General features: G+C 39.0%; 1 protein-coding gene across 2 annotated transcripts in view; it reads right to left on the minus strand.

The window, feature by feature from the left end:
• Window positions 1-84: 84 nt before the first annotated feature.
• Window positions 85-12,349, minus strand: part of rapgef5a (Rap guanine nucleotide exchange factor (GEF) 5a) — a 132,796-nt gene continuing 120,531 nt past the window's right edge. For both annotated transcript variants that reach the window (XM_036567541.1, XM_036567540.1), the window contains 10 exons: window positions 11,797-11,946; window positions 11,011-11,108; window positions 9,412-9,534; window positions 7,812-7,990; window positions 7,459-7,549; window positions 6,034-6,084; window positions 5,825-5,912; window positions 5,322-5,386; window positions 3,872-3,926; window positions 85-3,654 (listed from right to left, as the gene is read on the minus strand). In XM_036567541.1, the coding sequence (XP_036423434.1) occupies window positions 3,536-3,654; window positions 3,872-3,926; window positions 5,322-5,386; window positions 5,825-5,912; window positions 6,034-6,084; window positions 7,459-7,549; window positions 7,812-7,990; window positions 9,412-9,534; window positions 11,011-11,108; window positions 11,797-11,946 (1,019 nt within the window). In that variant the 3' untranslated portion in view covers window positions 85-3,535. The remainder of the gene's footprint in view (window positions 3,655-3,871; window positions 3,927-5,321; window positions 5,387-5,824; window positions 5,913-6,033; window positions 6,085-7,458; window positions 7,550-7,811; window positions 7,991-9,411; window positions 9,535-11,010; window positions 11,109-11,796; window positions 11,947-12,349) is intronic.

Below are 12,349 nucleotides of genomic sequence, written 5' to 3' on the forward strand. Positions count from 1 at the left end.
TTTGAGATGCTGAAAAATTGTTAAACATCCACAGCAAAGACACAGCAATGTAGGCCTACACACCACAAGACAGAAGCCAGTGAATAATATTACATAAACGTTTTATTCACTCATTTGCTGTAAAAATGCATATTATAGAAAAGTTGTGTGTGGTTTCTATAGCAACAAAGGGAAAAAAAAAACTGCACAGAAGGTAAACATATTGCTTTGCATTTCTCATTTTGGAACATAAATAATAGAGAGCATATCTATTTATATTTACATTTGCAGGATACGACGAGCGTGTTCATTCTCATTGGTGGGTTTCTTTACCACATGCAAACCAGCTGAACATGGTGTGAAAAAGAGCAGATCTGAGCAGCAACAAAAAATAATAACCCTCCCTCTTTCAAAAAAAATCTCTCTCTCTTTTTTTGTTTCACTCCTGAACCACAAGACAAGTCACAACGTTGCCAGGACTTTTTTTTGACCAGGTCACTGCAAAACATTACAAAATATTACACTTTCTCTTAAAGTAGTCAATGACTTGTGTGTTTCACATCCACTCGGCTGTCACTTGGACACATTCCAGCCCCGTTATCATCCTTCACGTCAAACATAAATAGTTAAAAAGACATAAATAATAGCAAAGCGCCTCAGTCCTCGAATGCCATAAAAAGGTCAGTACAAAATGTACAGTGATTAATTTGCCCAGGCTGGCAGAGACCGGGAGAACCATTATTTATTTATTTATTTTTGTTTGGCGAAACACTGTGACAGGTCATGGCTTTTTATCAACCACCTCTAGAAAAAGTGAAGTGTTGGGAATTCCACTTTACTGAGCTATTCCGAATATTCCCTTTTAGAGAGCACTGAAAAAAAGATACGAAAAATATAGGTACCATTTCAGTATAGAGGGACATTATAATGCCCTTATAATGCCCTTTAAAGTCATTAGTCTGTAATTAACAGGCCTTTTATTACTACGTATCTAGGATGAATTTTATTAAGCATTAACAGGCCAGTAGGTGGTGTTAACAGACCGCTTATTAATATGATATTAAACAGTATATAGTGTGCCTTAAACTTTTCAAAGCACCTATAATGCTTTTATTAAGCATAAAAAAGCCATCACTTGAACTAACAAGCTCTTGAATGCTACTTTATTAAGCAGTAACTAGCTTGTAATAAGCATTTTCCTGAGCATTTTACATCATAAACTTTTGTGCATTTTAGGTGCCAATTATTATGCCCTTATTAAACCTTATCCAGTCAATAGCTAGTAACGAACCTATCAAGCCAATAGGTGCTAATTATTGCTTATTACTGTATTATTAAGGAGCTACTAGTGTGAATTGAACACTTTTCCAGTGCACTTGTTATTAACTCATATTTTAAGGCTTAGGAAGCCAGTATCTGAGTGAATAGCTCATTTTTATTTGTGTATTATACAGTGTATAGGTTACTGCTGATGTGCTTCACTTAATATATTCATATTCATGGGGAAAAAAAGGAAAAACAAAAGTGGAAATAAAATAAAAGGGTATGATCCCTCTTGATCCCAAGACCAAGACCCTTTTTGTGGTGTTCACTCTCAATTATTTCAACTCTATGTAAAACAAAAATGAAAGAGCTCTGTAAAATGTTATTCCACCCTAGTTACTGTTTAATAACATAGTAATAAGCAGGCTTATTAAAACTATTGGCTCGTTTAAGTACATTACAGGTGCATTATATATCCCTCTAAACTGAAGTGTTACCAAAAAAGTTAGTAAGTGACCCCTCCCATAAGGAGACCCATAACAGAAATATTCCCAGGGATTAACATGTGCACGATACCATTTCTTCACAAAATGGGTCTCTGAAAGCTGCAGGTAAGGCCAAAACAAAGTTGCACACTGTTAACTATACTCAATATTGCATCACCCTCCCATAATAGTAACAATAATAATAATAATAATAATAATAATAATAATAAAAGCATTTGGCACAGAAACATATGTATATGCAGATGCCTCACAATAAACTTACATATATAAACCTATGTACATTCTTACACATTATTGTATAAACAGAGATGATAAGTGCAAATACTATGTGCATGCAACTCTTTTCTAGATTTTAACTGAAAGCGGATGAGGTCCAACGGCACCTTTCTATGGCATCGGACAGAGAAAATCTGATGGCTCATGAGGGGAAAAAATAAAACACTGCACTCCAGTAACGAATGTATAAGGAGTCTTAATAAGCATTGCACAGAGAGAGACAAAATGAAACAAAAACCAAAAGTAAAACCATGGAATAATACTGCTATGTTACGGAAGCAGGGACAAAGCCCCGCCCCCAAGCACGGGCAAGTCCATTTACGGCTTTACCTTATAATAGTCAACAGAAATCACAAAAGCCAACAATATATTTGTAATTACATAAGTTTGTGTGGTAATACTTTACTGGCAGTGTTCATAAGGCTACACGACATCTAGGCTTATTCCAACAAGCGTCACACTTGCTGAAGGTGAAATGACATCATGATCGACAACAACAGCCTCTGTGAAAGCTGAGGCCTGTTGGAATGAGCTTTTATGGATGTGTGTGTAGGTTTACGTCAGTCGAAAGGCTTATGCAGGTGTCATGTAGCCTTTATTGAACGCTGCCCTTCAGTAAAGTGTTGCCGTCTGTGTGAAGCATGTATTCGTGACATCAACTATGTCACCCCACGCAACACGTGCTATTCTCTTTATCATTCAGCCATTCTGAATGGCCAACCTAACAGCAGGCATATCCCTGAAAAGCTCCTGTGAAGGCGCCCGTGACGCGGTTGTGTTCCAATATTACCACTACTAAAGTGTTATGTACTCAACACATACATGAACTACAGTATTGTGCTCCGTAGCAGAGCCACAGGATAAAAGAAGTGGTCAATACCATTGAAAAACAGTATTTCAACAAAACACCTCACGCGTCCTGTGCGCGGGCAAATACGTCCACCATTTGACTAAGAAGAAGTAAATCGTCACTGCCATGTCAAAACCTCGTAACTCCATTTTTTCAGTTACTTTAACTCCGCTTGAAAATACCAGCTGCCTCTTACGTTATGACATGACAAATGGACCAAAAAGGGTCCAAAATTACTCAAAATAAAAATTTATTACATTAACATACATTAAAGTTCATAACACTCCTATGAAGTTATTTCGGAGATACGAGATTTTGTTACAACAACAACGAGATATTGACTAGGTAGAGACGGCAGGTAATAAAACCATTACAAACGTCATAGGAACACAACCTGGGGATCCAGACAGGTCGTCAGACTGAGGTCCACTCAGTCCCGTGTTTTGGCCAAGAAAGGGGCTCCCTCTGGTGGTCAAATAAGTGCACGTCACCAAAATCACACCTGAAACAAGCAGTGTTCGTTCAGTCGGTGCTGGGTGATGGGATTCTTTTGAAAAGAATCACACATTTCTTTTCTTTTGTTGTGAAGAAAGGTACACAAAGCACAAGTTCACGTAGCGCTGCCGCTGCAGTTCCGACGAACATCCGGCAGGTGGGGCTGTTATGCTCTGGGCTCCAGTCTGTGGGACAGCTCAAACAGAGTCTGCTGATTGTCAATAATGTGAAGGTAGTGCACGCTGGCTCTCACATCTGGACCGTCGCTCTGAGTGACCTCGTTTCCTGGGGCAACAGAAATAGCACTACATTAGGTCATGGGTCAATAAACAGATATGCTTTGGGTACAAAATGATGAGTGGTTGTTGATTAATAAATGAAGAATAAACATAAACATTTATGCAGATAAAATAGATTGTTAAACATTAAAAACTAATAAAACTATTGAGTCAGCCTAGAACACAGATCATGTGACCCCTTTTTTTTCCAAAAGAAGACCCACCTGCTTGGTCAGTCTGACAGTGGCGTATGAGTCGGACAGTGTCTGCAATCATATGCTGAGGAAGAGAAAAACAAAATGAGAAAAGCATCCAACACTTGTAACATTACTCCATATTAGAGGTGGTAAACACTACAGCCCCTCTGATATGATATAATCACAATTCTTATGCCACAGTACATTTCTAGTGATACAATGTTTAAAGATATGAGGCTGTATCTTTACTGTCAGTTTTCATATTTAACATGCTTTTATCCAAGGTGATTTCAATCTGGCAGTTGAATGCAATGTAAGGGGCCCTGCCTTACTGGTATATTATAGTAGTGTCAGTAACTGTCTGAATGGGGCATCAAACCCTGTGCTTTCGTGAGCAGCCTTCTCTAACAGTACCTAACAGAAATTTGGTCTCACCAGAAAGAAATGGCGCTATGTTGTAGATTACAAAAGCAATCCAATTTTGGTAGCCTAATGATGGGCTTAATATACATTCAAAACATTAATCATTAAATTAATGATACTTGGGCCTCCATGTTGATGAGGTTGATACTTCAAAAAATAACTATACTTGGTTTAAAAAAAACATACTCTCTGCATGGCCATTAACAAGGAATTCCACCATTTTTTCTAAGTTTCTGCACAATTAATTGGTTAAGATGGAAACCAAGTGATTCAGAGTGGTATGATGTGAAATGCTCAGTTCTAGATAAACTCTGAAAATTTTTCACAGCAGTTATGATAAGAACCAGATGTCTGAAAAGTTGAATGCCTTATAGTGAGGCAGGGCTGACAATATTCATATAAATATATATATATATATATATATATATATATATATATATGATCAGTACTTTTAAAACACTGAACAACTGCATGTCTCATTACAAGTATAGCATAATTAGTTCTGTTTAATTGGATTTTGCCATGTCACCCACCTTTTTCTAGAGCTCCTTTAAAGAAAGTCATTACATGAAATGGTTACAGATATGCTGCCCTATGCTGGAGATATTGTTTTACGACAGTTTTAACATAAGCCTTTGGCTTAAAACAATTTTTAAAGTCTATTCTTGGTGGAGGTGCACATGCATGGTGGGCCCTTTTTCTTATTTTTTCAGATGTACTACTATTTTACCACAACATTACATTTAAAAAACTCATAAGATATGTCTAGGTTCACTGGTCATTTTGTATAGCAAATAAAATGCCTATATTTGTGTTGTAGACATCGCAACTCCTGGTTCAGAGCCAGTAAGTTTCTCTACAATGAACCATTTCACATTAAAACACTGACTTTGGTTGAATTTTTGACAAATGGAAGATGGAGATGGGGTGGAATACCAATTTTAGGGCTTTTTTTCCAGACACAGATTCCCACCGAAAATCATTTTCACTACAAAGCTACATTTCCCATGCCCCTGTGAAACGCTTACTGAACAGTTACTGTAGACTCACTTACCAGCTTCTCAAAGTTGACGAGGTTATCATGAAATGTTTTGTTCCCCTCATGAATGAAAGTGATGTCTGCAAATAAAAAAAATAACAATTTAAAATAATAAAAAATAAACATATATTACTCTACTTGAACCCTGCTACATAACATTGACATAACCTGGCCATAAACATGTCAGGGTAGATGATGTATGCTGTGATGAGTTGTCATGATAGTAATTAACAGTGTCATGTTACCATTACTGCTAATTGTCTGATGTTTGATGTCATGACTGTTAACTAGTAGCAAAAATTAGCATGTGGTATATGTGATTATGGCATAAAATATTATGGCATGTTTATGGCATGGTTATGTCAGTGTTACGTAGCAGGGATCAAGTAAAGTGTTACTAATTTTTTGTTGTGAAGGTTATGAAAGACTACAATCTTTTAGCTTGTAAACACCAATCTTGTCCCCAGTGGTCTGCAGCTGCGTCTTCATAAACACAGAGACAGCTGTAGAAGGCTCACCTTTGAGTAGCAGAGGCATGAATGGAATTTTGGGCGGCTTCATCTTCCTGAAGGCGTCTCTGTAGGCCTTGTGGTTCAGGGAGGGGTCCTGCAGAGGAGCACCAAGTGTCAACTGTCAACACATCAACTTCAACAGAGCAGGAAAAACACAAGTTCCACCTGGCATAATATAACCCAAGCTCATGCTTAGTGCTGTGGGAGTGACTTACAGTCAATAACTCGAGTTCAGAGAAAAGCTTCTTGAATTTCCCAGGAACTTTCTGGAAGAACACACAACAAGCCAAATGTTAAAGTGAGCTGTAGCATGACTGTCCATGTAAAGGTGTGACAGCTAGGGATGTCTTGATCACAGTTTTTGGCCCCTGATCCCAAGCTGTTTAATGTTAAGCATCTCCAAAAAGATCTAATTCAGCATTTGTATTTTCATACACTTAGTAAAACTTCAATACATCAATACATATTTTAACAATACATCTGGAGGTTAGGGTACCGGCCCTGTGACCATGGCCTTGAGCAAGGCACCTAACCCCCAACTGCTTTCCGGGTGCTGCGGATAGGGCTGCCCACTGCTCTGGGCAAGTGTGCTCACTGCCCCCTAGTGTGTGTGCATTCACTAGTGTGTATGTGGTGTTTCACTGCACAGATGGGTGAAGTTTCCCCATTGTGCCACTAATAAGGGTCACCTAATATCGAAATGATATATTTTAGTTTTTTTGGCCTAATTTTTCAAATTACTATTTATAATGTGTTTAATGTTGACTTTTTGACTGACCAAAAAGATATGAGACTCTAATTAGACTGACCAATGCTTCAGGCTACTATCTACTTTGAAATGCTACAGTAAAATGACTGATATTGTTTATATATTATTATATACAACATGATAGTCTGTTAATAATCCGACAAACAGCTGAATAGGTATAGAAAACGTCTATATACAGTCAGAATAGACTAGTCAGATTAAGGCCATTTGGAATACAATTTATATCCCATTGAATGAGGTGGGTAATCCTGTCAATAATTCATTAAATAGAAGAATAATAGCTGTGTGAATGCCAGTATCTGATTACATTTCCAGTTGGAAAGTTTAAGTACGTTCTGTGCATGTGCATGGAAGATTATAACATTCAACAAGGCAGGAGCAGAAACTGGTCTGCAAAGGAGATGAAGTTTATGCTTCAAACTTTAAAAGACTTAAAAATTGTTATCAGGATGAATGGATGGCCTTAGAATGTTGCAGAACACGATGTCTTCCTCTCTCCTGTTGTTTAATAAGTATATGTGAAGGACGTTTTCCTGAGTCTGACATCATTTAAAGCAATTAAAAACATAAGCGCTGCTCACTGCTGCTCATCTCACTCTGACTGCACTCACGTGATGCTTGTTGTCATGGTAACGTCTACACTAAGTGGTTCTCTACACATGCACGTGATTTTGGATCGGATTACTTGCTGTGTGCATGCAAATGGAGATTTTCATCAGACTGTTGAGCAGAGTGAGCATATAAACACCTCAGTCTTAATCTATAATTGGAATGAATTTAATCAAATTGGTGAAAATCTTTGCATGTAAACACAGCCGATGATGTTGAGGTCTGAAATATGTATGCTGAAAACACAAAATGTGTCTCTTACCTCCCAGGTCTGATTTAGCCGGCTCACTGCTGCTGTGTTCAGGCCCATTATGATGGCGAAGGAGGAGTTGAGGTTCCTCTGTGCTTTACAGCTGTGGAGAGCACAAACACATGTTTTAACCTCTACCAATTTATCCAGGCATCAAGATGCCCAGATGTACAGCTGCACACAATCTTCTTATTCCTGCAGTTCACAGTAAATGAAGCCACTACCAGCTTATTCCTAGATTTCATTACTAGCTTTCCAGTAACTACCTTTACAGTGCGAGCTTTAAATTCTTATACTGAGTCTATATTGAGGGGTTAATTAGACATAGTTGAATGTTTTATATTCAGAGAAGCTGAGGCTCTTACTGAGCAGCGATCTTGATGAACTTCTTGAGCAGCTGGACACGCTTTCCAAGCGATGGACAGAGCAGTACCTCTGACATGACCCACTGCTGGACCTCATTACACCGCTGCAGCAGCTGCTCCAGCGCCACCGTGTGGCCACTACTCGCCTGGCGGCTGAATGTGTAGTAGATCAGCTCTTGCTGTAGAGGGAGACACGAGAAAGTAGCATTGTTAAATGATATCAACTCATGACATACCGTTCTCTTCAGGCTTCAGCAGGGCTGCCCCTACTGTTTTAGCTATTCAACACTCGTTTGTCGATTTTTATGATTAGCAACATGCAGTGGCAGCAGATGGTCAAGTTTAGATATTGGGAATTGTAACGAGGCAGACTCAGAGTCAGACGCTCACGGTCAAAATGTTTAAAAGAGGCTTTACTGTTGTAAAGATAATCCACGGATGTAGTTGAGAAACAGGCATGGGTCAGAACCAGAAGAGAGCAGTGACAAAACAGACAAACATAAGAAATACTAAATCCAAGCAGACAAATCCAAAAGGGAGATGGGAGAAGGCAAAAGGCAAAGTCAGAACACACAGGAGAAACGAAATAACACTCAAAGAAGCCATAGCTCACAATGATCTAATCTAATCTAAGCCTGGGCTTATATCGTTGCTATCGGAACAAAACCTCGTATCTCCAAAATGGTAACTTTACAGGAGAAGGAAAAAACCTACTTTACTTTTAATGTAAGTCAATGGAACCAGACTTTTTTTCCAATTATTTTTCGGCCGATTCGTTTGGTCCATTCATCAAGAAATTTTTATACAATTATATATACAAACAGGCATTTTCAAATTGTCAAAAACTGAAAAACTGCAAAAATGGATAAACAAGGTTTTGTGCCAACAGCAACGATATACTCCTTAACACAGGTGAAGCATATCAGCATTCAGGTGAAGCAGATCTCTGATTGGTTGACGGTATGCAAAGTATGCAAACATTGCTAGCATTTCAAAATGCACCAGTCCCTATATGGAAGTGATGCTGGAAGTGCCTCCATTGTTTTTGTGATGTCACAAAAAAATGAACACGTTTACATATATCTGCCTATTCAGTCCACAATGGTTTAGCCCACCTTTTAGCATTAAAGTTATAAAGAGTGTTTCAGTCTAGAGTGCTTTTTGAATGAGGCACAACACAGGACAGCCAATCAGATCAGAAATAATTTACATACAACAGTCTTAGAGGCACAGCAACAAAAACAGCCTGTTTAATGCAATGTAGATGGGTGAATGTAAAATCATGCAAATGAGAAAATTAGCACTCTGACAGGGTGAAAATGTGTAAGGTGAGTGTGGAAGGTCATTAGGTCATTTAGGTCATTAAATATAGCAAAAGTTCAGGAGAACACTGTGTTGGTTATTTTGCTTTGAGATCTCTGGACATTCTGAGTGTACATCAGGAGTTGAAAGATCGGAGTGGAGTTAAAACAGATATCATAGCCAAGATCTCCTCTTTACAGTTTGACATGTTCCATGATAATTTACCACCAAAATGGCTACATATCAAACATCAGCATCAGTGTTACCTTCACATGTCTGTCAACCGGAAGTTCCTTACCTCGTGTACAGAGTTGAAAAGACTCCAGTCGAGGTTGGTGAGTGCCACGGAAACATCCCACGTGTTGATGCCCAGAAGCCGCGTGGGCCGCTGAGCCAGTTCCGGGCAGTCTGTTAGAGGAGGCTGCAGGAGACAGAAGGAAAGAAGAACAGTGTGTTAGAGCAGCGTATACAGTCCTGTGCAAATGTCAAAAACCACCCTTTATTTGTTAAATTATCATTTATTTAGACTATTTCTGTGGAGATTAGATACAAAATCCTCTTACATAAGGACAAGTTAAAGGTAAACAGTGAAAAAACAGGAGTTTCTAGAACTGGAGTTTCAAAAAATGATGATGACACAGAGAAAATGGGACTCCTAACAACTGTGTGAGACCTGGCAGACACCAAAACTGTCCCCATCAGATAAACAGCACTTAAAGCAAGCTCCACTATTCATTCAGATCTGGAAAAATCCACAGGTGTTTCTGTCCATCCTTCCACTGTGAGAAGATGTTATGAACTATGATATTATGACCATATAGAACAAGAGTGTCCAATCTTAACCACAAAGGGCAGGTGTAGCTGCAAGTTTTCACTCCAAACAAGCAGAAGCACACCTGACTCCGCTTGTTTAATCAGTTGGTCTTGGTCTTCAAATGTTTCATCAGGTGACCTCCTGCTTTGTTGGAGTGAAAGTAAAGGAATACAAACAAAGAAGCTGCTGGTGTTCTCAGAACAATGGACTGACCACTCCAGAGTCCAGATCTGAACATCACTGAATGTGTTTGGGATTATTTGGATAATGAGAAGCAGAAAATGCAACCAACTTCTAAGGCTGAACTTTGGAGGTGGGGAAAAACATCCCTGCAGATTTCATTGAAAATTAGTGTGGACACACTAAATACTGAAAAATGTAATTTTCATAAATAAACAGTTTCTAATAGACCAATGACTTCTAAATTTTTACTTTTAAAAAATGACATTTTTAATTTTACCCCTTGTTTTCGAGTGTCACCTCGGCCCTTGGACCTGAGTTACAAGGGGTAGTGGTCGAAATCTGCCCTACAAAATGGGACCCTCAAATAAAAAAGAACATTACTTCATTAACAGCTACTAGCGCTGCTCTGTAGGCGACCCTGCCAGTCTGCAGTGACAGCAGAGGAGGGTAAAGTTCAGCAACCTCACTGCTGGGCTTTAGCTAAGTTTAGGACATCATATGCCTTCAAAGAGGGGGGTGAGACAATTATTTATTATCGCCTTCCCCTAAATCTTCGGTGATATGAAGCTGAAGTCAGCTTGTTCGAATTGGGACAACACACGATTTGACCAGGGATGCCCAAACTTTTGCATTTGACTGTTCATCAAATGGGTCAAAAGAAATCTAGTGTCATCAATCCACTGTCCTTGTACAAGTAAGCTGTACATATAAGGACGTTGGAGGACAAAACTGACTCTGGATCAGTATTTTTACTTTGAAGTTTGATATACTAACTTCTGCTTCCCAAAGGCAGCAGAGAGTCACAGATTAATGCTTGTTACAGTCACTGAGCCTGAGGTTCACTGTGATCTATGAAAGGCCACATTTTGCACAGCACATTAAACAGTTTTCTCAACATACCAGAATCTCACTCAGGTCTTTCCAGCAGGCCATGAGTCTACCAGGAGGAGTCAGAGACTCCGAGAAAATGCAGTCATGCGGTTGAATGGCACGTTTTTCTAAACACAGAAAAGGAGATGTCAGAAAACACTGAGATTATGGCAGAGCACCAGATACAGTTATAGCTTTGTTCTTTATGCGGAAATATGAATAGATGTGTGTGCATACAAGTGCATATTCAACCAATCTGACTTTAGGAGAACTAAATAGGTCGATTAAAGGAGAATTACACAGATTTCTCAATTGTTCTACCTAATTCAAGCAATGAAATGTAAACAAATTTATAATAAAAAGTTTGATGGCAAATGCTCCACTCTACAGAAACTTTCAGTCAGAATTGTTCACAGTTCACAGATAGGAACCAGACGTCTGAAGAGGCTAATGCCTCTAAAAGCTCCCACACATATAGTTAGTACACGAAATGGTTATGAATATGTTGCCTGATGCCTCAGATATTTATTTTACGGTCGTTTTGATAAGGTTTTGGCTCTAAAATGCATTTTAAAATTCCATTCATGGCAGAGAGGTACATAGTAGTCCCCATAGAAAAAGTATTTTTTTCAGATTAACCAATATTATCACATAATTATCAGCATCACCTATAAAAACTCAGCAGACACATGTAGGTTCACTAATGGCTTTGGATAGTAAACACAATGGCTGTATTTGTGTTATAGGCATCATGACACCTGGTTCCTATCACCACCATTGTAAAGGAATCAGAGCCTTTACATCCTGAGCGCTAACCTCCACTGTATGTTTGAGCCACCAGCACCATGTCCTCCTCAGGCTTCTCCATCCTCTGAGCCACGATGTGCAGGAGTTCCTGGGCCAGCACTGTGGTCCTGACCCTGATGCTCAAATATGAGTCTGAACTCACATAGACACGGCACATCACTGAGAGACAAAGAGAGAGAGAGAAAGAGAGAGAGAGAGAAACAAGAATAAGGGAAGGGGGTGAGGCAAGGCAGAGTTGGTGTAGCAGATAACAGTCCTAATTGCATCATCGAGCAGCAGTAATATACAAAGTTAAATGAGTAATTACAGTGGTCCCAGTATTGTACAACCTTAAACCACTACACACGGTGCTGCCTCACACCTTAATTAGCTCCTCATACATAAAACATCTGATGCCGCCTCCAGCATGTACGCATAATTAGTTCCCTCATTCGCTTCTCTTTAACTACATCTCACCCAAGCAAGACTTCAAAAAAAACAAAGGCATGAAACATCAGGAAAAGCAGCCACACAATCTCAACAAAACAAAGGTAGACTGTACACGAGATGAATAGGATAGCAG

This window comes from Colossoma macropomum, unplaced genomic scaffold (genome assembly GCF_904425465.1).
Source record: "Colossoma macropomum unplaced genomic scaffold, Colossoma_macropomum, whole genome shotgun sequence".
NCBI classification, from domain to species: Eukaryota; Metazoa; Chordata; class Actinopteri; order Characiformes; family Serrasalmidae; genus Colossoma; species Colossoma macropomum.